At 40.6% G+C, this 27,875-nt stretch overlaps 1 protein-coding gene across 1 annotated transcript in view; it reads right to left on the bottom strand.

Annotated features, from left to right (window-relative positions):
• The window catches only part of CACNA1A (calcium voltage-gated channel subunit alpha1 A), a 632,851-nt gene that overhangs the window by 142,701 nt on the left and 462,275 nt on the right, over nucleotides 1-27,875 (bottom strand). The window contains exon 37 of the mRNA XM_053718181.1: nucleotides 25,841-25,937. Coding sequence (XP_053574156.1) covers nucleotides 25,841-25,937 — 97 coding nt within the window. The remainder of the gene's footprint in view (nucleotides 1-25,840; nucleotides 25,938-27,875) is intronic.

Below are 27,875 nucleotides of genomic sequence, written 5' to 3'. Positions count from 1 at the left end.
AAAATCTTTTAGCTGGTGAGATCTGATGATAAATGGTGAGATCTATAGAGCATTCTGCATCTAGGCTACTGAGGTCTGCAGAGCACCATATCTAGTAGCTATTGAAATCTGTACAGCAGTCTAAAAGTGATCTATATGATAATCCAGACTTGGAAGCTCTGTTATTCACAAAAAAAGGGCTTAACAAGTCCTACAACGATAGGCAACAGAAAAGAAACAGAATGCAAAGGGATTTATGTTACAATATCATTATAAAAAAACTATAGAAATAGTTAATATGAGATCTGTAAAGCAAAATTTTTAGGTAGCAAACTCTGTAGAATGTTCTTTCTAGTATCCATTTAAATTTGTAAAACATCCTATAGGATAACCTCTAAGTTATGCATAACGTCCTTACTAGTAATTGTTGAACTATGGTGAAAACCCTAATTGGAATTAAGTAATATTACTAATATTTTTTCTATTGTATTTAACAAAAATTTTGATTAAAATAGAATTGTATTAAGATACAGTTGTAAGGGCTATGGTTTTCAGATATGTTTGTCTTTATATATTTTTGAAATGATAAATTAAGTGCACAAGCAGTCTGTTTCCATATATTGTTTGCCCTTGTTTCACTAAACATCTGATGTCCTTATAGCTGGCATAAAGGTAACTACAGGGGCCATGCATCTGATCTGAAATTTCTTGGATACACAGCTTTCATATAGGAAGCTGCAGAGGTCATGTATCTGAAATTAAATCTCACTTAGATATACAGCTATCATAAAGGGGGCTGCTGAGATTATGGATCTGATTTGGCATTTCACTCCGATTTACAGCGTTTCTTAAGGGGCTGCAGTGCCCTTGTATGTGATTTGAGGTCTTATTTGGGCATATGGCTGGCATAACATCTGATTTGAGGCTTTTTATTCATATAGTTGGCAAAACAGGGCTTCAGGTCCACACATCTTTTTTAATGTCTCATTTGAGCACATCTCTTTTATCCAGTGAATAAACATCTTTCTCCCTCTATTTATATATAGAAATCAGTGGTTCTATTATTATTTTTATATAATAATAATTACTAATGTGTATTATGCATAAGTGGGGACAAAAAATGTATAATGTCTACCATCTGAATAACATTCTGGCCTAGATCACAAGAGGAGAAAAAAAATCAAAATTTATGCTTACTAATAAAAAATTTTTTTTTACGGACATGGAAAATCCACGTCATTGCAATTACTAGTGGGATATTCAACTCCTGGCCAGCAGGAGGAGGCAAAGAGCAACTCAGCAAAGCTGTTAAGTGTAATTGCCTTACCCATAACCCCCAGTCATTCAGCCGATTTAAATGGAAAAGGAAGAAAACACAAGGGTGAAAAGGTGCCTGAGGTTAACTAAAAAAACTGCCAAATTATAAGTTAAAAAGAGGACGGGTCGTGAACTCTCCATGTCCGGAAAGAAAGGAATTTATCAGGTAAGCATACATTTTGTTTTCTTTCCTATGACATGGAGAGTCCACAACGTCATTCCAATTACTAGTTGGAACCAATACCCAAGCTAGAGGACACGGAATGAACAGGGAGGGAGAAAAAAAGGCAGGAGGACCTAAACAGAAGGCACCACCACTTGAAAAACCTTTCTCCCAAAAGAGGCCTCGTCCGAGGCAAAAGTATCAAATTTGTAGAATTTGGAAAAAGTATGCAGAGTGGACCATGTTGCTGCTTTGCAAATCTGTTCCACAGAAGCTTCATTTTTTAAAGCCCAAGACGAGGAGACAGCCCTAGTGTAATGAGCTGTAATTCTCTCAGGAGGCTGCTGTCCAGCAGTCTCATAAGTCAAACGAACCAAATTTCTCAACCAAAGAGACAGAGAGGTAGAAGTGGCCTTCTGACCCTTACGCTTTCCAGAGAAAACAACAAACAGGGCAGAAGATTGCGAAAATCTTAGTAGCTAGTAATTAAAATTTAAGAGCCTGAACAACAAGTGATGCAAACGACGTTCCTTTTGAGAAGAAGGATTAGGACAAAAAGAAGGAACAACAATTTCCTGATTCATTTTTCGATCCGATACTACCTTAGGGAGAAAACCCAATTTAGTATGAAGGACCACCTTATCAGCATGAAAAATAAGGTATGGAGAATCACACTGCAAAGCTGAATGCTCAGAAACTCTGCGAGCGGAAGAAATAGCAACCAGAAACAAAACTTTCCCGGATAACAACTTTATATCAACAACATGATTTGGCTCAAACTGAGCCTGTTGCAAAACTTATAAGAACTAAATTAAGGCTCCACGGGGGAGCCAGAGGTTTAAACACAGCCCTGATTCTAACCAGGGCCTGAGCAAAAGCTTGAACATCTGGTAAATCTGCTAGGCGTTTGTGCAAAAGGATAGATAATTTAGAAAACTGACCAATTAGGGTACTGACCGATAAACCCTTCACCAGGCCATCCAGCAGAAATGACGAAATCCGGGGAATCCTCACCCGGCTCCATGAGAACCCCTTAGATTCGCACCAAAAGAGATATTTACACCATATCTTATGGTAAATCTTGTGAGTAACAGGCTTTCAAGCCTGAATCATAGTTTTAATGACTGCTTCAGAAAAACCACGTCTAGACAGAATTAGGCGTTCAATCTTCAAGCAGTCAGCTTCAGAGAATCTAGGTTTGAATGGAGGTAAGGACCCTGAATTAGAAGGTCCTTCCTCTGAGGTAACCTCTAAGGAGGTAGAGATGACATCCTCACCAGATCCACGAACCATATCCTGCAAGGCCATGCAGAAGCTATTAGGATCACTGATGCTCTTTCCTGTTTGATACGAGCAATGACTTGTGGAAGGAGAGCAAACGGAGGAAACAGTTAAGCCAGAAAAAACCTCCAAGGAACTGCTAGAGCATCTATCAGAACGGCCTGAGGATCTCTTGACCTTGAACCATACTTTGGAACCTTGGCATCTCTTGACCTTAAACCATACTCTGGAACCCCCCACTTGAGGGTTAACTGAGAGAACACTTCCGGATAGAGAGCCTACTCCCCGGGATGAAAGGTCTCTCTGCTCAAAAAATCTGCCTCCCAGTTGTCCACTCCTGGAATGTGGATGGCAGATAGAAGACAATTGTGGGTTTCTGCCCACTCCAGAATGAGAGTCACCTCCTTCATGGCTAAGGAACTCAGAGTCCCTCCCTGGTGGTTGATGTAAGCCACTGAGGTGATGTTGTCGGACTGGAATCTGATAAATCGGACTAAAGACAGTTGAGGCCACGCTGATAGGACATTGAAGATAGTTTTCAACTCCAAGATGTTTATGGGAAGAGAGGACTCTTCCCGAGACCACAGGCCCTGAGCCTTGAGAGGACCCCAAACAGCTCCCTAGCCTGACAGGCTGGCGTCCGTAGTCACAATCTCCCAGGAAGGTCTCAGAAAACAATTCCCCCAGAGACAGATGTTCCTGTGACATCTACCACGAGAGAGAGTCTCTTGTTAGAGGGTCCAGATTTATCCTCTGTGATAAATCCGAATGGTCTCCATTCCATTGATGGAGCATACAAAGTTGCAGAAGTCGCATATGAAACCGAGCCACAGATGGACGAAAGGCAGACTGGAGAGAAAATCAACAAAAAAGTTCAGCACAGCACTCCCAGTCCAGTATCCAGGTGCACGTTGCAAGGATCCTGCACCGATCCCCAACAACAACAGCAAATCCAAATGACAGCAACAGCACCTTAGGTATGCATCATGATTCTATTTATTGAAGAAACATCACAGATACAACAACGTTTCGGTCAGCAATAGACCTTAGTGTATAACATGATTAAGGTCTATTGCTGACCGAAACCTTGTTGTATCTGTGATGTTTCATCAATAAATAGAATCATGATGCAATGCATACCTAAGGTGCTGTTGCTGTCATTTGGAGACTGGAGAGAAAGGCAGGAAGCAAGAATTTTGGATTTTTGGTAGATGGAATTAGAGAACTCTTCCAAATCATGTTCCACCCATAGGAACGAAGAAAAGACAATAGCATCTCTGTATGAGATTGGGCTATTTGAAAAGATGAAGCCTGAACTAAGATGTAGTCTAGATAAGGCACCACAGCAATTCCCTGGGATCTGATCACTGCCAATAACGCCCCCAGAACCTTTGTGAATATTCTGGGAGCCTTGGCCAGACAAAACGGAAGTGCAACAAATTGAAAATGCGTGTACAAGAAGGCAAACCTCAGAAACTTATGGTGTTCCCTGTTAATGGGAACATGAAGGTATGCGTCCTACAGGTCTATGGTCGTCATAAAGTGACCATCCTGTACCAAAGGAAGAATGGAACGAATAGTTTCCATCTTGAAGGAAGGAACCCTCAGGAACTTGTTGAGACATTTGAGGTCAAGAATGGAACGGAAAGTTCCCTCCTTTTTGGGAACCACAAATAGATTTGAATAGAATCCTAGACCTTGTTCCCTTTGCGGAACTGGAGCATTAACTCCCAGGGAGCATAGGTCCTTTACACAGTTTAAGAAGGCCTCCTTATTTACCTGTTTTGAGGAAAGTCTTGACAGGAGAAATCTTTCCCTTGGAGGGCAAGACTTGAATCCCATTCTGTAACCCTGAGATACTATGTCCACAGCCCATGGATCTGGGACATCGCGTATTCAGGCTTGACGAAAAAGAGAAAGCCTGCCCCTCACTTGATCCACACTTGAATCGGGGGGCGAAACCTTCATGCTGATTTAGAGTCAGCAGAAGGTTTCTTGTTCTATTTTCCCTTGTTCCAGGGCTGGCTGGATTTCCAAGTGGATCTGGATTGGTCAGGTTTGGAAGAGGAAGATGAAGACTTTTGTCCCTTAAAGTTACGAAAGGAACAAAAATTAGAAGTCTGATGACCTCTAGATCTATTCTTCTTGTCCTGAGGTAGGAACGAATCCTTCCCATCCGCAATCTCTGAAATTATTTTCGTCAGACAAGGTCCAGAGTCTTTCCCTTAAAAGGTAAAACCAAAAGCTTGGCCTTAGAAGAGACGTCGGCTGACCAAGATTTTAACCACAGAGCTCTGCGTGCTTGTACAGTGAAACTAGACATCTTAGCCCCCAGTTGAATTATCTGCATGTTGGCATCACAGATAAAGGTATTGGCCAATTTGAGAGCTTTGATCCTATCTTGGATCTCCTCCACCGTAGTCTCCTCTGCAATAAGATCTGACAAAGCATCGCACCAATAGGATGCAGCTCCCGCAACCGTGGCAATACTCGCTGCAGGTTGCCACTGTAAACCTTTATGGATGTACATCTTTTTAAAATAAGCCTCTAGCTTCTTATCCATTGGATCCTTAAAAGAGCAACTATCCTCTATAGGGATAGTAGTTCTCTTGGCAAGAGTAGAAATAGCTCCTTCAACTTTAGGAACAGTGCGCCATGAGTCACGAATAGAGTCAGCAACAGGAAACATCTTCTTAAAATCAGGGGAAGTGGAAAAAGGAACCCCTGGTTTATCCCATTCCTGAGCAATAATTTCAGACATCTTCCTAAGGACAGGAAAAACCTCCTCAGAAGATGTAGAATCATAAACTCTATCCAATTTAGAAGACTTTGTGGGCTTGACAGCAACCGAAGGTTCAGAGTCATCTAAAGTAGCTAGAACCTTCTTCAATAGTAACCGGAGGTGTTCAAGCTTAAATCTAAAATTAACCTCTTCAGATTCTGACGATTCTTCTGCTAAAGTGTCAGAGTCTGAGATCTCACCTTCAGAAGCTACTGAAGTATTCTCCTCGTCAGACATCTGAGAAAGATTGGCTAATGCAGTCCTAGAGTTAGAAGCCTTAGTATCAGGCAAATGTTTAGATTTTCTCTTAACCTTACCCAATTAAGGGAAAGCTGACAAAGCCGCTGTTACTGCGGAAGAAATCTGAGAGGAAAAATCCCCAGGTAAATAAACACCCCTAGGTGGATGAGAGGACACAGAAGGCACAGTATGAGAAAGAATTAAGGCTTGGGACGTTTGAGGAGAAATCTGAGGCATGTCCAGCACAGCATGTGTCCTTAAATTTCAAAGTTTTGGTTAAACAAGAGGAGCAAAATTGCATAGGCAAATCAATTTGGGCCTCCAAACAAAGTAAACATTTTTCCATGGATATGGACTTATCTTGTTCTGAGTCCATGGCTAATAGGTAACAAATCCCACAAGAATTGCAAAATTAAAAAAATTAAGCGACTGCAAAAAAATATAAAATAAAATATAGAATATTAAATTTTAATATTGAACAAATAAGGAAAACTTTTAGACAAAAAAAAATACCTCAGATTGCCTGAGGTTCCTACCGCCAAAAGTAATACCCCACTAGTAATAGGAAAAGCGGACTCCTTGAAAAGACCTTTGGTATGAAATGATCCGGGTAGAATAGGAAAATACAGTCGCAACTTGAAGAGCTGAATTTCTCCTGTGTAGCAACTGATGTTGCAACGGCACCGCTCCGCTAAACCGGAAGTGCGGGTGTCATGTGAGCGGGGCTTAAAGTAAAGTGTGCAACATTTCTCTGCAGAGAAAAAAGCGCAAGTTTAAAACACGGTCTAAAACGGCTTTACCGCTTTACACCAATAAGCCCTAAACAGCCCAAAGCCTCAAACATAATTTTATTATAAATAATAAAGGTTATCCCTTAGTATTAACATCTCACATCCCAGCAGAATGAGAGAACTCTTTCCCTCAAGTCTTATACTGAATAATTATGAAATAAACCATTTCCATATATCATGTGCCAAAGATATTGCCCCCATATGAATCCTCTATTGAATAAGGATTAATATGTGTCTTAGGTAAAAAAAAGATTTGAAAAAGAGGCTTAACCTCTTAAGTGCTGCTGTCCTTCTGTACCTAGAGGGCAAAAGGCACTTACCTTAGATTCAAACTAGGACAAATCAGTATTATACTGACAAAAACTGTACATCTGATTAGCACTCACATTCCTGAGATAGAATTTTTATGGATATTGACTTAGATGAGACTCCTAGGTGGAGTTCAAAGCTAGAATATTAAAATTTAACTTTTATTCAAAATTATTAAAATATATTACAAACACACAAAGACAAAAACTTTTAAAATTATCATCTGCTGTTGAGATTGTTTTCTTTATTAGGTGAATTCTCAATAGGACTAAGCTTGTAACATATGAGTTATGAACTATAGTGATAGACTTATCTATAGTTTAATGTTTCATTACATAGCATGATCACTGGTTTATCTTGAGATCTGAGTAGATAGTATACTAGTGTAGGTTCTTGGGTTGCTCAGATGTCAATCGTCTAATGTAATGTTAGAGTTAGAGCAAAGTGAGTATTGCTACCCTTCACCCTATATTCCCATTAAAGTGGAGCACTATATCTGAGAGAATGTCACCAACCTTGATATGACCTACAAATCCTATTTTTCCAGGTAACTGCAATTTATCAGTTAATAGACAGTGACTGATTTTAGCTCCTTTATTTGTTATAGTAAAAAGGCATTGCCTGGTATTGCAGAGGATTGGATTAATTTGTTAAATATCTTGAACTTATTGTTACAAGCTCCAAACACTATTTAACTAATAGTGGATGTTTGGCTCCAATTTTGCCTGAACAAGTTATAATAATGTTGATACTATGTGTTGAATTAAATCTCCACTAGGTGTCAGTGTTGTCACATAAATTCTCCCTTTTAATAATATCAGAAATGCCGTTCAGTATATACTGGTAACTTTCAGATTATTTGGGATGTGGGGAGCCTGTGAAAATTACTGTGAGTACAATTATATGTGTTAGCGGATTGCTGTTAGCCCTACTATTAACTTAGGAGTCTTAAGAGTCTTTTGAATATCATTAGATTATATTGCAACTCGATAATAATAGACTCGCAAGGAAAAGTGAACACTGGGAGAGTGTTTAGAAATTTTACTTGGACAGTCAGTGATCCTATAGATAGAACAAATAGTTACATTGTTACAGTATGGTTGTGTTTGTTTAAAGGGCCACTGTAAGTAAATATTTTCTATGCCTGTTACTAACTAACTACCCCAAATACGCTTTTTATGAATAGCATTTCATTAACATATCTCTACCGTATATCAGAAATCTTGTCTGCAAATTTAATTGTTTTCCAAACCCACTCCGTGGGTATCCTTTGCTCTGTACCAATCCGTTTACAATACCTAGGTTTCAAAATGGCGCTTTAAACACCAAGTTATTGGTTTAAGTATTTTGAACATGCAGTGCTGAAAATAGTGGGCAGGATAACGTGACATCATCAGCGAATAAAAGATATAACTTTTAGAATGTTATGAAACTTCGTTTTGGAGAAAATATAGGTCAGTAGGTTTTAATTAATGTTTATTAACTTTAATATGTTAGTTGTTTAGCTTAAAAATTATAACAGAAAGTAATCCTTTAACTTGTATCACATCTCATTTGTAAGTTCAGATTCAAGAGAATTTGTGTATCTAAATTAACTCTGCAATTTAAAGCTTGGCATTTAGATGCCTACACAATTTATTTTGAAGATTTCCTCGGCTTCCACTTAGATTAAGCAATTATAGCTTTTTTGCAAGTATCTCTGTGTGCATAGAATTAGGCTTAGTATTAACTCGTTGTGTGCTGTGATAACATTAAATATTTTTATTCATAATTGTCTCAGTTGAAGCAATTGTTTACTATAATAGGTTATCCGTTTTTTACCTTTATATTCTCTTAGATAGATATGTTACCGGTCTACACCATTAATCTGTCTATTATCAGTGAATAGTTTCTACAGAGATTGACCGGACTATACCTTTATTCTGTTGGTTGAAAAATGGTCTCTATAATAATTTACCAGTTAATGCCTTAATGTTGTGATTTCTTAATAGATAGTCTATAAGAGGATTTACCTTAGTTTTATTAGTTGTAAATATCTAATCTCTATAACTCTTTACCGGCCTATACCTTTAAGGGCTGACCTGTTGCTCTCGCAGGTTTGTATCTTAGAAATAATATAGATGGTTTTGTATAGGGGTTTACCGGTCTATACCTTGGGTAATTCTCATAAAATGAACAAGGCTGGTTTTTTATCTTTATAAGGGTATCGCATCTAAGTTGGACTCACGAGTAATACTTTATATTTTTCTTAGGAGATACAACTTTGTACTTGCAAATTATAAATAGTGCTAACTAATTTTCTAGGGTGGTTACCGGCCTATACCAGGTGAAAATTAACTAAAGTAGCACCATTACTGATTTTGCAGGTTACCTTTTAATACCAGTAAAATGTTACCGTTAAATACCGGTTACCTCGTTGTTTGAAACTTACCTTAGATTCAACTGCATAATAGATGCTACTCCTTAGGTTTGTCAGGCACTGCGCTCCCTGTCATGGACCTTTAGGAAAAGATAGAACAGAGTAACTAACTCTGGCTTTCCACAAAGGGGTAGCAAAGTGTTAAAAGTGGCGCCTTTTAACTGCTAAAAGCCACCGCACTACTCTTACTCAAGAGATTAACGTGGACACAGCTAGACCCCAATCCTTGCTTGCAGAGAAAAGTACCCTTTAAATGATTAATTTCTTAAGACACCAACTTTGCACAACCTCCATTGACAGAGGCAAAGAGAATGACTGGGGGTTATGGGTAAGGCAGTTATACTTAAAGGGTTAGAAATCTTTGCAAAATGTAGCAAAAATAAAAGACATTATTATAACTATATAAATATATTATATAAAATCAACCTACTTTTTTGCTGAAACGAAGCTTCTAAATATATTTAATTTAACTTTCAAATTTGTATAAAATGAGCTTCAACGACCGCCCATAAAATAGGCAGAGTTTATGTAAAATGAATTCCCGTGCCCCATATAATAGCGAATCGGTTCCGCCCAATTCATTTTAATATTCATAGCAGTGGGGCTAATTTGTGGGAGGCAAGGCTGGCTGACTGATTGATGTATCAAAATAAGGACTACTCACCGCTACTAATGTTTTTATTCTGTCACCACAATATAAAAATAAAGTGTCACGGATACCAGACAGCCAAGGCTACCCCCCATCCCCCCTACAAACTCACCCCTGTTGTTTCTAAGTGGTTTTGGGCTCTTCAAAGCAACAACAATCCCTGGAAGCTTTTGTTTGCTTGTTTTGTGAAGAGCTGGTGTATGAACTGGACCAGCTGAACTGGAGGAGCATTGTCTGCCAGCAACAATGGAGGGAGAGGCATCAACAAGAAAAGGATTGTGATGGGAAGGTCCTCCCCACAGATGATGAGAGGTACTGGGTCCGGTTAGACTTGCGAGTGCCTTTCCTGGGAAAGCAGCCCATGGAGGAATGGCTATCGGAACTAGATGGACTCATGCAGTTGGTGCCACAAGTTTGGGCACCAGAGTTTTGCCTGCCCCATCAAGGAGCAACTTCCACCTGCAGCCAGGAAACCGGGAATGGCTTTGTTGGATACCTGCCCCTGCATTTGGTCCAACCAGTTTGGGCACCATAGTCTTGACTGCCCCACCAAGGAGCAACTTCAAGCTACAGTCTGGGATGGGGATACAGACGGGAAACCGGCAATGGCTTTGTCTGTGGGTGAGTCAACCGGTACTAAACAGAGTGTCACAGAGAGAGGAAGTGTGGCCATGGAACTTAAAGACACTGGAACTTGTGGGACAGCAATTGTTTGGGAGCCGGCCTTAGCAAACTTGTTTGGGACTTTGCATTATGTGACTATACCTGCGCCCAGGGTATAAACGCCAGCAGGAACCCCCCAGGATGCCTCAAGCTCAGGAGAGATGGGATAACCTCTCCCAGCAATCGAGAAGTGGAGGGCCACTATCGGACAGTCCCAGGCCGACCCGTTAAGGGTCTAGCCGGGTCTGCTGAACGGATACCAGACAGCTAAGGCTACACCCGCTAACTTTACCCCTGGTCGCTCCAGCAGCCCTTTGCCCCAGAGCTCCGCTCTTTTGGGGATTGGTAGACCTTAGGAAGGACAAGAGCTGGGGGAATTATCGAATGGGAGCTTCTTTTGAAACCGGGGGTTTTGGACACCCCTACCCCCCATAACTTCAACGGACTGTAACTCCGGTCCCCAGTAACAAATCACACTGATTTTTGGACTGTGGCATCTGGGGACACCTCCACCGGAATCACCCCGAAACGCCACCCCTAGGTACTGGGAGGGGCGGGAATGGCGGGAAAATAGTGGGATTGTCCAGGGTCTTATCAAGATGAGCTGTGTGTATAAAAGGAGTGTGTGTTTTCAATAAAATCAGTTCCTGTTTCACCTGAATGCTAGTATGTCTAGTTATTTGGGTGGGCTCCAGCTAAAATCACTTTCCTGGGCTACATAGCAGCCTGTTCCAGGTTGAGGAAGGACCCTCATGCAGAGCTACCCAGTCTGGGTAGCTGGAGTCTGCCACAGGGTGGGACCCTGAATACTGGTGCTGTCAGGCATCAGGGGTGGCTACAGACTGTGGTCACTTCCCAGCTTCATAGCTGCAGTCGGCAGGGAGGAAGCAGGACCCGTTTTGCGGAGCTACTAAGTCGGGGTAACCGGGGTATCTGTCACATTGGCTGGCAGCGGTGGGATCTGCTTCTTCCACACGATTCCTGCTGACAGAGGAGAAGGGCCACAGTAGCTGGTAACTATGGAACCCGAGTTCCTAAGGAGAGTACAGGAGGCACTGACCCACCTGGCCGGTCTTGGTTCTGAACTGGACCAGCTGAGCTGGAGGAGCATTGTCCGCCGGCAACTATGGAGGGAGAGGCTTCAACAAAAAAAAGTATTGTGATGGAAAGGTCCTCCCCACAGATGATGAGAGGTACTGGGTCCGGTGGGACTTGCGAGTGCCTTTCCTGGGAGAGCAGCCCATGGAGGAATGGCTATCGGAACTAGATGGACTGGTCCAGGCAGAGATGTGGGTGGAGGACGGCTACTGTGTAAGCAGAACCCCTTCCTGGGAGAGGAGACAGTCGGTCTCTCTCCCCAGCGGCAGAGCCATCCCCTGGGAGCAGAGGTAGTCGTCCTCCCTCCCCTTACACAGAAGCCCTTCCTGGGAGAGGAGACAGTCGGTCTCCCCAGTGGCAGAGCCAGGTACAGGGAGAGGAGACAGTCGGTCCCTCTCCCCAGCGGCAGAGCCATCCCCTGGGAGTGGAGGTAGTCATCCTCCCTCCCCTTACACCGAACCCCATGCAGGGAGAGACGGATGTCCATAACTCTCTCCAGCGGCAGAACCCCTTCCTGTGGGAGGAGACAGTTGGTCTCCCTCCCCAGCAGCAGAGCAGTTTCCCATGGAGCGGAGGTTGCAGACCTCCCTCCCCAGCGGTAGATCTTCTTCTCGGGAGAAGAGACAGGCAGTCTCTTCCCTCAGTAGCTTGGCAGGGTCTCTACCCTTTTCTTGTCCCGGAGTATTTCTCACAGGGGGGTAACCGCTCATGCAGTTGGTGCCACAAGTTTGGGCACCCGAGTTTTGCCTGCCCCACCAAGGAGCAACTTCCACCTGCAGCCGGGAAACCAGGAATGGCTTTGTTGGATACCTGCCCCTGCATTTGGTGCCACCAGTTTGGGCACCCGAGTCTTGCCTGCCCCACCAAGGAGCAACCTCAACCTACAGTCTGGGGTGGTGACACAGACGGGAAACCGGCAATGGCTTTGCCTGTGAGTTGGTCAGCTAGTACTTAACAGAGTGTCACAGAGAGAGGCAGTGTGGTCATGGAACTTAAGGACACTGGAACTTGTGGGACAGCAATTGTTTGGGAGCCGGCCTTAGCAAACTTGTTTGGGACTTTGCATTATGTGACTCTCCCTGCGCCCAGGGCGCAGGGTATAAACGCCAGCAGGAATCCCCCAGGATGCCCAAGCTCAGGAGAGATGGGATAACCTCTCCCAGCAACCGAGACGTGGAGGGCCACCGTCGGACAGCCCCAGGCCGACCCCTTAAGGGTCTAGCCGGGTCTGCCAAACTGGAGGGGGGAGATATCACGGATACCAGACAGCTAAGGCTACCCCCCACCCCCCCTACAACCTAACCCCTGTTGCTTCTCAGTGGTTTTGGGCTCCTCAGAGCAACCACAATCTCTGGAAGCTTTTGTTTGCTTGTTTTGTGAAGAGCTGGTGTATAACCAGGAAAACCCTCCTAGGCTGGCCGGGCTCCTGGAACTCCCAGTCGGCCGCCTCACAATGGAGACCTGCCTAACTCCTCTCAGGCTGGCTGGGCTCCTGGAACTCCCGGTCGGCCACAGGACAGCAGGACACCCGCTAATTTTACCCCTGGTCGCTCCAGCAGCCCTTTGCCCCAGAGCTCCGCTCTTTTGGAGATTGGTAGCCCCTAGGAAGGACAAGAGCTGGGGAAATTATTGAAGGGGAGCTCCTTTTGGAACCGGGGGTTTTGGACACCCCTACCCCCATAACTTCAACGGTTCCCAGTAACGAATCATGCTGTACTGTGGCATCTAGGGACCGAGAGCTTTAAAATGACACTCTGGAAGTGCCGCCACTCCACTGGGATCACCCCGAAACCGCAACCCCTAGGTACTGGGATTATGTGGGACTGTGGCTCCTATGGAGGTGCCGGGCTGTCTGGAGGGGCGGGAAAATAGTGGGATTGTCCAGGGTCTTATCAAGATGAGCTGTGTGTATAAAAGGAGTGTGTGTTTTCAATAAAATCAGTTCCTGTTTCACCTGAATGCTAGTATGTCTAGTTATTTGGGTGGGCTCCAGCTAAAATCACTTTCCTGGGCTACATAGCAGCCTGTTCCAGGCAGAGGAAGGACCCTCATGCAGAGCTACCCAGTCTGGGTAGCTGGAGTCTGCCACAGGGTGGGACCCTGAATACAGGTGCTGTCGGGCATCAGGGGTGGCTACAGACTGTGGTCACTTGCCAGCTTCATAGCTGCAGTCGGCAGGGAGGAAGCAGGACCCGTTTGGCGGAGCTACCCAGTCAGGGTAGCCGGGGTATCCATCACATAATGGCACTGAAGCAATAATCAGCCTTGATTTAGCTAATTCCACAAAATAGACAGGCGCTGACAAATATTACTTTCTTCATTGAATGAAATGTCCCCTATCATCACGTAGCTATGTGGGTGGCCCGAGAAGACTGACTGCTGCACAAATTTTAACTCTTTCTGGGCGGCTTTACCCCAAAGCATACACCTTACACAGTAGCAATAAACCATTGTAAAATGAGCTAGAAGGAGCGCTAGCGCTAATGCGGGGGGATCCGGGCTAGCACTGTGAATCGTCATCGCTCTGGTGCACCACGCCCACCGATAACTACCTCACATGCCAAATGTCCGCCCTGCATTTGGCGCCGCGCCACAAGAGAAGACAGAGAGGGACCAAGATGCGTTACTCAACATAGACAGTAAATGCGCATGCAGGCCACCATTATGTTTCTACCTAGGTAGAACATGGTTAGAGGTCCCACATAATGAGCAAAAAATAAGTTTGGCGAAATAAGGATTTTTGATGAGCAATATCAAGAAAAGGACATGAAACTTTAATAGGTACTTATAACATATATGAATAATATTTAATGAAGTTTTAAAAAATATTAAAACGGGGGGCGGAGCCAGCAGCGCATGAGAGAGGTCGCAGACTCTCTGAGCTCCTGCTTAAATCTAGCTAAAAAGGACCTTAAATCAGATTTAGGAGCCCAAGTAATTACAGGATTATAGTGGGATCACTCATCTAAACCCCACCTGCTACCCGGAGGGCTCTAAACTTGGATATCTAACTACCAGCAGTGTGTTTGCCCTGGAAAGCCTACTGCGTAGGTATATGGACGGCGGCCATATTATCACCCTCGCAGTCACAAAGTGGCTATGACTAACATCGGCCAGATATGCGCGGAGATCAGCAAGCTCCTATCCCAACATCACATCAGGCTTGCCGCTGCTTTAGATGGAGCTGCAGGATTAGAGGAGAGCTGTGGGACTTTGGCAGCAAGGTCTCTGGATCCGGGCGAAGTGCACACCAATTGCGGGGATGCTTTGGGGCCCCGGCATTACCTGCATAGCCATGAGGGTGTATCATCTGGGTCCGAGACTCACCGGGAGATTGGGGAGATTGATCCTAACTTTTCAAGCATGGTTCTGCAGAGCCAAACAGAAGAAGACCTTACCCGTATAGCCGCTCCAGAAGGCAAGGAAAGCCAGGGGTCTCGAGTGCTCTCAAAGTGCTTTGGTATTACTGGCTCTGAGGATCTGTCACCTAACAGTACACCCGGTTCTGCACGTCTCCTAACTGTAATGGAACTGCTCTGGAGCCCTGAGAGACTTGCTCCTATTGTGTCTAAAGTCGGAGTAGGCTAGGATTGTGGTGAGGTACGCAGAATGCAGAACCGGAGCATGACTGGAACTGTGAGAAGTAAAATGATACTCAGTTAATCCTATGATTTCAGTTTTAATGCCATGTTTGATTTTCACTTTGGTACATGGACCTTATTAAGGGCGAGCCAGGACATTTTTTATTCTGGATGAAGGTACTACGCTGGATGTTAGAGTATGTGTGTACTTGGAGCCCTATTTAATTAGCGGGCATGTCTGAGATAGCTATAACCCTTTGCCGACCAATGTGAAAATAGTGATCTTCCCACATTGACAATATTTCTTGGTTTCTCTTTATACTGTTGCGGACTCAACCACTGTGCATGTTTTGAATGTTTATAGCCTTGTAGGAGTCTGTTTGTAGCAAGTTTATTATAGTCTGCATGAAGGCTATGTGACTTTTGTATGTTTTACCCTTTATTGTTAGCGGGACTGACTTATACATCTCAGCAAGTACTCTATTGCATTTATAGCCCTCCAAGAGTCTTTATCATATTCCTCTGTGACATCTGCATATATAAGGATCTATTTTACCCTACATAAGTTACACCTCTACACAGTTCTCTGGCCCATTTCAAAAAGGTATAGCTCTAAGCAGATCATACTGTGCTTGGTCTGTAACAAGTTCTTGGTACAGAGATTAGGACTTCTCATGTTCAGAGTGCTGTTGCTATATTTTGCTTATCAATGTTTGTACTGTTATCTGCGATTGTATACAGTTGCCTCATTCAGTTATATTAAGAGTTTTTAAACACCAGCCTCTCCACCTTATACATTTAGCAGGGCCCCTTATAGCTCTACTCTCAAACTTACCTTAGAGATATCTGTTCCCACTAGCCTATGTGTATAATAGGGCTTCTACTGCCGGCTTTATTTATATAGTTATTGCACAAGTCATAGGATTCAACTAAGTTAATGCAGGAAAACAACTTCCATGTATCCAACATAGCCCTCTTTCTGCTGAACTCCTACTAATGCATCAGTGTAGGTATAAGACTACTAGTTGCCATATATTGTCTGTAGCAATATTTTTTTTATTATTTTTATCATTATTATTCCACAGTGTATAATTGTATTCATGCATGATACTAGTATCTGATTTATATTATTCTCATATATTTTATGCAAAAATGTGGTCCTTTTCTGTTTTAGATATGTTAATAATCCGAATAACCACCTCCCCCCCCCCCCACCACCACCACATGTAATGTACCTCCTAGTTATGGAGTACGAATTAAGCGGTTTATCTTTCTTATACCGCAATCATAATACTAATAATCCTCACTCTAGTAGCCCAGAATCGAGAGGCTTAGATCCTCTCTTACTTAATATTTGTATCTGCATATCTTATCAGCCATATATTATTGTTTGTTTATTGTTCATTCTGGGCTTTAACTTGACATTACTTATTCTCAGTGTGATACTAACTAAAATCTGAGGTTTAGGCACAGTTTTTTTTTCTCTCACTGGCATACTGTTGAAGTGTTTTTCTCTCTTCTTTATTACAGCAACTATAAACATTACTAGTATCTTGATATTTAAATAGCAGACGCTGCTTTTTTTTTTTTTTTTTTTTTACATATGTAATTTTAATGAGCAACGTAATCAATGTACCTTGTTGCAGGCAATTGTATTATGCCAATATAATGTACTGTAATTCTTTGTATGTCATAATTTTTCTTTACCTCAAATAAAAATTATCTTTAAAAAAAAATAAAAAAAAAAAATATTAAAACATTTTTTTGAGTTTACTATCCCTTTAACAGCTTTGCTGGGTGCTCTTTGCCTCCCCCTGCTGGCCAGGAGTTGAATATCACACTAGTAATTTGAATGACGTTGTGGACTCTTCATGTCATAGGAAAGAAATCATTATCGATAGTAGCTTAAAATGTGATTAAGAGGTTGCAATATTTTTACAGCTAGAACCCATATTACGAGTTTGCGATAACTAATGCTTCCTATACTTTCAATGACAAAAGCAAAATGTAAACTTTGAATAGCATTATACTTGGTAGCAAGTGAAATCTGCTGTACATTCTGCATGGGGACAATTAAGATCTGCAGAACATTCTGCCTGGTGAGAAATGCGTAACTGCCCATCTGGTAACCAGTGAGATGTGTATGGTGTTCTATTTGGTAACAAGTGGGACCTGCAAAGCATTCTATTCTTAACCAAAAAGAATTAAGTATTCTATTTGTACAGAGCAACTTGTGTACAACCTGTGGACAATTCTAATTGATAACAAGTGAGATTATAAGATCGTTCTGTAAAATTCTGCCCAGTAATTCATGAAGCGGAGTGTCCTAGCTGGTAACTTGTGAGATCTAACTCTCATATTGCATAAAAAGATAAACTAGGGATATCACTCTTGTCATATTTTTCTATTCATTTTTTGTACTAAAATTAATATTTATAAGATTATTTTAGTATGCAATGCAATTAATGCTGTACTAGGGAATTCCCTCCAAAGGTTTTTTTATACTAGCTATTGATAATAAAATTATCTGTGGACAACTGAGATCTGCAAAGCATTATTATAGTTATTGAGCTCTGCAGAATATTCTAGTTGGTACCTACCAAGATATGCAGAGTATTCTGCCTGGTAACAATAGCAAGTATGATAAATAATGTATGTTGCTTGGTAACTATAAAGATCTGCCAAGCCATGTAAATATTAAGATGTGAGATCTGCAGAGCATTCTATGGGGTAGATGCTGCAATCTACCCCCGAAGTTGCAGGTCCACCTTAAACTTAAGTTAAGAAGCAGCGGTCATAAGACCGTTGATCCTTAACTCATCAGCCACCTCTGAGGTGGCGGACTGCAATCATCCCGATCAGATACGATCAGTATGATTGACAACCCCTACTAGCAGCCGATTGGCTGCAGATGTGCAGGAGACGGCATTGCACAAGAATTTCACCAGAAATGCTTGTGCAATGTTAAATGCCGACATTGTATGCTGTGGGCATTTATCAATGTCGGGAGGACATGATCCACTACATCGGATCATGTCCGTCCGACATTTGTTAAATCTACCCCTATGTGTTAACCAGTGATATCAGTATATACTTGTGGCAAGATATATCGAAATCATTCTCTATGGTAACTTCTGACATCTGCAGAACATTTTCAATGGAATCAAGTGAGATTTGTAGAGCATCCTGACTGGTAACTGAGATCTGCAGAAGATTCTGCCTACTATCTAGTGAGATACTCATAAGATCTGATAACTGATAACACCTGCAAAGCATTCTTCTTGGTAGGTTTTGAGATCTGCAAAGTATTATACTTGGTAAATTGTGTATCTATAAATAAGTATTCTGTCTGGTAACTATCAAGATCTGCAGAGAATTTTTCCTGGGAATAAATTAGATATGCAGAGCATTATGTCTGGTAAATAATGAGATGTGCACTGCATACTACCTGGTAACAATGTACATCTGTGCAGCGTTCTACCTGAGGACAAATGAGATCTGCAGATCATTCTGCTTCTTAAGTATTAAGATTTAGATGGCATCCTGGTAACTAGTTAGGAAGTACCATATTCACTTATGTCATCTGCCTGACACTCCTTGTATTGTGTAATTGGAGTGAAATAAAATTCAAAACTCCCATAAAGGTCTAGATTACAAGTGGAACGCAATTTATAAAGTGTGGGGCGTCATATTGTTCTCAGCATTGTTCAATCAGTTATGCATGATTGAGTATTACAAGTTGTTGGTTAAAATGTTTGACCAAAAGCATTTTTACCATATCTGACACTTATATAGCTTGCAAGGAAGCAGAAGTTGTGCGCTCATTGCTCTTATATTACAAGTGAATGGTTTAAACATGTTTGTGATAACTAATGCTTCCTATACTTTCAATGACAAAAGCAAAATGTAAACTTTGAATAGCATTATACTCGGTAGCAAGTGAAATCTGCTGTACATTCTGCATGGGGACAATTAAGATCTGCAGAACATTCTGCCTGGTGAGAAATGCGTAACTGCCCATCTGGTAACCAGTGAGATGTGTATGGTGTTCTATTTGGTAACAAGTGGGACCTGCAAAGCATTCTATTCTTAACCAAAAAGAATTAAGTATTCTATTTGTACAGAGCAACTTTTGTACAACCTGTGGCAAATTCTAGTTGATAACAAGTGAGATTATAAGATCGTTCTGTAAAATTCTGCCCAGTAATTCATGAAGTGAAGTGTCCTAGCTGGTAACTTGTGAGATCTAACTCTCATATTGCATAAAAATATAAACTAGGAATATCACTCTTGTCATATTTTTCTATTCATTTTTTGTACTAAAATTAATATTTATAAGATTATTTAAATATGCAATCAAATTAATGCTGTACTAGGGAATTCCCTCCAAAGGTTTTTTTTATACTAGCTATTGATAATAAAATTATCTGTGGACAACTGAGATCTGCAAAGTATTATTATAGTTATTGAGCTCTGCAGAATATTCTAGTTGGTACCTACCAAGATATGCAGAGTATTCTGCCTGGTAACAATAGCAAGTATGATAAACAAAGTATTTTGCTTGGTAACTATAAAGATCTGCCAAGCCATGTAAATATTAAGATGTGAGATCTGCAGAGCATTCTATGGGGTAGATGCTGCAATCTACCCCCGAAGTTGCAGGTCCACCTGAAACTTAGGTTAAGAAGCAGCGGTCATAAGAGTTAGCATAGCCGGGCTATCAGGCTTCCAGATGTTAACACACATGAGGCTTTTGCTAAATCAAAAACTTTTTACTTTCAATTTGTAATATGAAAATAAGAATTGGATCGCTTTTGATTTAACTTGAGTGGTGTTAGCATTCAATAGCGCTAATATTTTTGCACTCCTCTTGTAATCTAGCCCAATGTGTTTACAGTCCCTTTAAAGAAGTCATTTAATGCTTAAACCCCCTTTTTCATAGACTTCTATGGGGTGTGCTACAAAACCCTGTTCTAGCTTTCACTTGCACACTAACCCAAAGTCAAGTGCGCTAAAGTATGTTAAAGTAATGGTAAACTTTAACTTTTTTAGTTACAATATTTGTAATCATAAATTAAAAGATGGGGACTTTTATTTACGAAAGGCTTTGGAAACGCTTAATTGTTTTATTAATTACCCTATCATGTTTTCCTATATGTCGCTGTTCCTATGCCCATAACAGATAGTCTACTTCCTACTTCACTGATGATTCAGGCTGTAGCCAATCGTATTGCGCCCCCTTTGGCGTCCAGCAAAGGGGGCGCGATATGATTGGTTACAGTCTGAATCGTCAGTGAAGTAGTAAATAGGGTATCCGTTATGGTCGGAGGAACAGCGACATATAGGAAAACATGAAGGGTAATTAATAAAAAAAATTCAAGTATTTGAATAACATTGTTTTAAAGTGATATTGTATATGTCAAGATATTTTTTACAGAGAAGGGCTCAATGGTGTACAAATATGTGTATATGTGTATGTATATGCACAGACACACACACACACACACACACATATATTTGTGGTCCGTTTACAGAGCCACATAAGAGATACGAAGGATTTACTGAATCTTATGGAAGACTTCAATTGGGAAGGCCAGTTCAAGTGGCTGACAATTGATGTCACGGCTCTCTACTCTTCCATTCCACATGGGGAAGGTTTAACAGCCATAAATTTCTTCTTAGAGAAATTTTCCTATTTTGATGAAACATTTATCAAATATATTCTGAGAGTTACCCACTTTCTTCTCAATCACAATTACTTCAGGTTCAATGAGGATTTCTTTCTCCAGAGGTGTGGGACAGCAATGGGGGCCAAATTTGCGCCCTCATACGCCAACCTCTTCATGGGTTGGTGGGAGCTGTCCCACATCTATGGAGAAGAAAATTATCATAAACTGTGTATCGCCTTTTACAGGCGATACATAGATGATCTTTTGTTTGTTTGGCGGGGTACTGATAGTGAAATGTCTGACTTTATGGCCAAACTGAATAATAACAGCATAGGCCTAAGGTTCACTCATGAGGCTAACAACAGTCAGATACATTTCTTAGACCTTACCCTTACAGTAGCTGAAAATGGTAAAGTCAGAACAAGCACTTATCGGAAACCGATTACAAAAAACACTTTGCTTCATGCAAGGAGTTGCCACCCCAAGCAAGTTCCACTGGCAGTGGCAAAAGGTGAACTAATCAGAACAAAAAGGAATTGTACGGATGAAAGTACTTATCAGGCACAAAGCAGAGATCTCGAGAAAAGATTAATGCAAAGGGGCTACCCGAAATATACTATCAAGCAAGCAAAGGCACAGGTAGATAGATTGGATAGGAAAGCACTCTTACAGGGATCAGCAAGGCCCTTCAATCCATCCACTCAGGAAGGCAAAGTTACATTTGTAACAGATTATAGCACAGAATACAAGAATATCTGTGGTATAATAAACAAACACTTCCACCTACTGAAAGCCGATGACAGGCTTGTAGATAGTGTGGACAGGGGCCTTAGATGCTCTTACCGGAGAAGCAAAACCATAGGGAACTTTGTGGCACCTTCTGAGTTGCCTAGGGTAACAGGTACAGAAGAAAGCTCTTGGCTAAGACATAGGGGGATGTACAGGTGCGGCAGAGCCAGATGTAAGCCATGTGACAAAGTCATTATCTCAAATGAATTTCATTCAGAAGTCACTGGTGAAGTGTTTAAAATAACTTCCTGCCTAAACTGTACATCCTCTTATGTCATATATGTCCTATCATGTGTGGAATGCAAGTTGCAATATGTAGGACTTACCTCAACTGAGGTAAATGTCCGAATACGCAACCATTTGTCCACTATCAAAATGGGAGAGGCAACCACCCCCTTGGTCAGACATTTTAAAGATTCGCATAACAAAAGCAGCACTACCTTGAGGTGGCAAGCCATTGAAAAAATCAAAACCCCCTTGAGAGGTGGGGATAGGAATCTCATCTTAGGAAAAAGAGAGATGTATTGGATTTTCAGGCTCCAAACAAGAGTGCCAAGGGGTTTGAACTCCGAATATGATCTTATAAACTACTGGCAATAACAATACATTAATACATAGCATTGTAGAATAACATCTTTAAACTGTTTTTTTCTAGTATTAAGTATTTCAAAATTACACAATTAATTATTGGGAAGATAGTGCATTTAGATAAATGTGAAATGTATATATTCCTCTATACCCAATCAGTTAACAGAATTTATATTAGAAGTGTCTCTGTTATATATTAACTAAATAACGTTGTGCAATAAGCACTATGCACAATAGTCACCAGCCCAGTGAATTGTGTTAGAGGTCACTTAAGTAGCTAGGTAAAAATTACAGAAGTAATATACTTACTGTGGGTATGGCAACCAAATAGTTAATGCAACAACTTAGGAATGGTAATAAAATGTAAAATGTAAAATATAAAATATTAAATGAAAATGTACTAAATGGAATGGTTATAAACAATGCAAAACAAAACAAAATAACCAATTATATATGTTACAACACTGACAGGTATATAGTGCAATAAGTCCAAGTCTTCAATTCACCTTTTTCCAACTTACATATATATATATATCTATATTTTACATATGAATGTCTCCTTTTAACAATAGATAGTGGTTAATCAGCAGCATATAGAAATTAGGCAGGGAATAGGTTAACACAGCACTTCAGCTTGAACATTGAAAATGTGTAATTATGTTTTAACCAATCACAAACAACATTGTCTTTTAAATGATTAGCACTGATGCACTCAATCAAGCTATGATTACGGCACCCAGCCGAAACATGTCAGCTTGAGTACACAGTGCTCTATGTTCTCTTGCTGTATAGTACCCCTCCAGGGACTTTTTAATGGAAATATAATAAAGACGTTTTAAAATTACCTATTCTGACCTGAGGATCGAATCTTTTCTTCACTATTTGTGTATATATATATATATACATATACACTCACAAACACACATACACTTTTGAGCCCCTCCCTGTCAAATACCTTGAAATATACCAAATCACTTTAAAACACTTTTTATACACTTATTTCAATAATAAACATATATCTTTATATCAATATGTATACAGTATATGATATGTTAGTGTAATACTGTACTTTATTTTAACACGTTTACATGTATTTTGTTATTCTAGCCCTAACACTTTACTTCGGGTCTCAAGTCGCACAAACTGTTTTAGATCTGTTAATTTGTAGTATGATAGATGGTTAGTATGGCCACGTTATCAATTGAAAGTATAGGGCACGCTAAAGGGATGTGATCCTTTAGCGTGCCCTATATTCACTGGTAATCCTGATTTACCATGGGCTTGTAATACTAGATTGCTTGCTAATCTTAGCATGGTCCAGCGATCTTGATAGCTCACCATGAGCTATCAATAGCGCTCCACTTGTAATCTGGGCCTTTGTGATTGTATAATATAATGCTTTATTATACACTGTATACTTTGCAGTATACTTTAGTTATTTATTTTGCCTACTTTCCCTTTATGTGTGGATTTTCCAGTTCTGAAAACTGAAAGAGCACATTGCGGGCTCCACAAGTTTAACACTGTAACCTATCTGTCTCTAATTTGTAGTCTGTTATCTTATCAATTCTGCTGAAGCCAAACAAAAAATAAAATTAAGATTTCCAGATTTCATGGCAGTTGTTATTTATGCAGCAATTTAATTTACATGAATGCCTGTCGAAACCACTATTAATGTCATCACTGCCTTTTCCAAAGGGTGAAACTTCCTCATGTTTAACCCTTTTGATGCCAAAAAGGGTTGCAATACAGTGTTCTACGTTCTTAACAAAGTTAAGCTGTACTGTTAAAAAAAAAAAAAAAAAAAAAAAATACATTTCACTGTACCATGTCAACCACTGTATTTATGTGTCTTTTCTAATGTAATGAATTGCGTGTACACAAAAATATATTTATGAAATATGAAGTTCTAATTCAGAGGTGTCCACCTCTTTAACAAGTATGGGTTTACTTTTTTTGTGACGTTTGTCAGTTTGATCTACTTAAGCATGAGAAAATCACAAAAACTGATCTTAGTTTAACACAGAGGCTAATATTCTAGTCTTGAATCATATTTGTATTGATTCAATTGTAGTGATGCAGAATATACTGCCGGCTCTGATTTATTTCATGTGAGATTCTTGTCACAACTTTCTGTGTTGAGTTTAAAGGGACATGCTAATCAAATGCTGAATCATTTGAAAGTGATGCAGTATATCTGTACAAAAAAAAGCAGCCTAGAAAATATCACATGAACATGTAAAAATGAAGATATTTATCCTCAACATTTTCTCAATATCCGCATCAAACTATAAAAGGACTTTAAATATCTAGTCATTATGCTTGACCTGGAACTTACAAGGGAGCGTGCCTCTAGCATGTACAGTCACTGTAAGTACCTCCTAAGGACGTTTACTCTGGTGAAATCCCTCAAGATCACAGTAAATTAAAGTGTGAACTCAGCACTGATAATGCTGACTGGCTGCTGTTTTTTAATGCAGATGACAGTAAAAAAGACTAGCTTAAAGATAGTGAGCAGAAAACATTTTTAGGTAAAATATCTTACTTTTTTACATAGAGATGTTCATGGGAAGTTTTGTTGCCAGCTTTTTTACAAATATTCTGCATTGCTTTCATGTAATTTAGCATATAGGTAATGTACCTTTAATGAATTTGTTTTTAATATGAAGACTAATAATCTTAATGAGATACAGTGGAAGTGGAAGAAGGAGATGTGGGCTCATTGGTATTGGTAAATTTACAGTGTGTGAGAGAGCATCAATGATGAACAAAAAATATTATTACTATTGTTAGAGACTGATTATTTAAAGCTTAGATTATCTAACACGTCTCATCAGTACTACAAGCTCTCTCAAATAATTTTAGAAAGTCTAATTTTACCTTGATATCAGTTTATCTCTCTATACAAGACTTTGGATGTGAAGGAGAGACACTTGCTAGCAAAATAATGCTTAAAAAATCCATTGAATATTTTGTGAGAATTCTCTATATGTTGTTGACTTTTTGATCATCAGGTAATTAGTTTCTATAAACAGAGATACACTTCTTAGTAAAACAGATGCTGCCATTATTTGTGACCTCACAGATTTCGGACTGCTGCAAATAATCCCTAAAATATTGTTTAAGAAAGGGTCCGCTAAATAGTTCTAAACCTCCCTCTGCTGCCCCATTTCATTTTGCTCTCCAATAAAAACAAAAACCATCAACCAACACACGGAACGTCTCCAAAGACACACAGTTACTGACAACACATCTTCACGTCAATATATCCAAAAAGAACATTAAGAAACAAAAAGCCAACAAAGGCTCCTGGGCACAAGAAGGATCCTGGCATTGGAAGATTGTTTTGGGTACAGTTTAACCCTTCCACTGCCGGATGGTAAGCACAATGCTCTGTAAAGCTTTGCTTACATCTGGCAGCCAAAGAGCTAAATTACCTTTCTGTTTGGTTACAGGTTGGGAAGGAAGGACAAACTGGGGATGGTTTTGGGGTTCAAAGGGAGGAAAAGGGAAGGGATCTACCTTATAAGCAACTCGTGCAGGGCATTTCTTCCCCAGACCCAAGGGAGGCGAGATATGTCTGAGCATCTCATACAAGTCTGTGTATTTCATGCGACCCCTGGGAACAGAGAGAGAGGAGCCACAGAGGCAGTGGGAGGAAGAGAGAAGAGGTGCGAAAGGGAAGATGTTACAAGAGTATGGCGATGATGAAGTGGAGAATGGAAAGGGTGTAATGGCAAGGTGGGCAAGGGCCGTAAGCATGAAAAAAGCATGAAAAAAGTAGCATGGATGGGGTTAAAGTTGAATATATGGAGTGATATGAGGGAAAAGTAAAACCAATGCACACATACAAAGAGGAGGAAAATGATTTAGGATGATGGAGACCAATAAACAAAAATAAAGCAAAGAGGAAGTTATAAAAAAGAATTGGGAATTAATAGGCAGAGAAAAATAAGTTAGGCCAATAATGTACCATCATGAGGGAGAAAGAAAATGGAATATGATCATTTGAATGAAAAGGAAGGATGGGAACGAGGGGGGATATACAGTCAAGGGAAGATAGGAATAGAAAGTGGAAAAAGGAAGAGAGAGGAAGAAAAAAATGAGAAGAATAAAAATCAAGACACAGGGGAGAAAAGTAGGAGAAGGTTTCAGAAGTAACGTGGAAAGGGAATGAATAGAAATTAGACCATGTTATGTTACAGTCTGCGGAAGTGACGCAGAGAAAGTGGAGCTCATCTCCTCACAACCACAGTGGGTGGTGATAGCCGGAACTTCACTAAATCCACCAAAAAGGTTCACATCCCCAGATTTTAACATTTAAGGATATATTAAAAGAACCCAAATACGTATCAACCCCTGAGGTTTTCATCTCATAATGGGGCCATTTAAATATCTGGACACCCCAAAGCACATCAAATATGAGGAACTGGGCAGATTCAATGTTAAAAAAAATATGGATAAAATATGGGCCTTTATGAATCTATCCATAGGATAATCTGCGTCTCATCCTGCCAGCGTTGATTAGGTGGTGGTTTAAAGCATAGTAGGAAGGGAGATGTTATCAGTGGTGGTGGTAAAAGGCAGGGTGTGGGGTTAAGGTTTATGGAATGGGAAGGGAGAGCTATGGTTAATGGAGCCCCCCCTGAGACTCCTCCGTACCCTCCCACTTTCATCAAGCAAATCTTCTTTCTGTATAGCAGGCTCCCTCTCTCCCTAAAAATAAAAAAGAGAACCCGTTCGTACCCTCTCCCCACCCAAACCCAGCAAGCCCATGCTTTGTCTGGGAATCATTAGGTCTTTAGCTGACAAGGATGGGGTCATTAACCCTTTAGCAGCCAAAGAATAAGGATGCACTATGTGTACACAGCTGAATACAGCTATGTATAAAAATATATATATGGAATATATATATTAAATAAGGTAGGTGAAAGCAACGCGCATTCCGCTGAGATTCTTGCAAGGGGTAAGGGGCTCATTTTGAAGGAGAGAGGGGAGAGGGTGTATTTTTTTAAGGGGTGAAAGGAGGAAGACGGGGCAGATGGAGAGGAGGGGATAGTGGAATTTGGTTTTGGTTTTTGGTTTTGTAACGGTTTTCCAAACCTTGCAGGCCACCCTGTGGGGGCATTTCTTCCCCAACCCCAGCGGGGGGGAGATAACCCGTAACAAACTGTACATGTCCTTATAATGAATGCGCCCGCTGAAATAAGAACAAAGGGGTTAGTAAAGGGGGGGGTGAATCTTCTGCAGGATAATATCCTTCTTATAACTTCTTATGTACAAGATCCACCCGCAGTACACTAACCTGCATGGTATAAAAATGTACATAAATTAACAAGGCATGTGGACGGATATATAAATGTCTATTTATGAGCAACTGACTTAGGAGTATCATACTGGAGTGTAATATGGACCTAGAAAGAAGTACAATACTTACTCAGGTAGATATTTGATATTGCCATAGGTATTTGTGTAATAATGACTCAAGTAGGAATGTTATGATGTTTACATAGGTATGTGTACTGGTTTGCTAAGTGTGATAGCAGAGTAGTAGAGG

Source organism: Bombina bombina, chromosome 6, assembly GCF_027579735.1.
Source record: "Bombina bombina isolate aBomBom1 chromosome 6, aBomBom1.pri, whole genome shotgun sequence".
NCBI classification, from domain to species: Eukaryota; Metazoa; Chordata; class Amphibia; order Anura; family Bombinatoridae; genus Bombina; species Bombina bombina.
The sequence above is the reverse complement of the archived record's forward strand: the minus strand, read 5'-3'. Positions and strand labels throughout refer to the sequence as shown.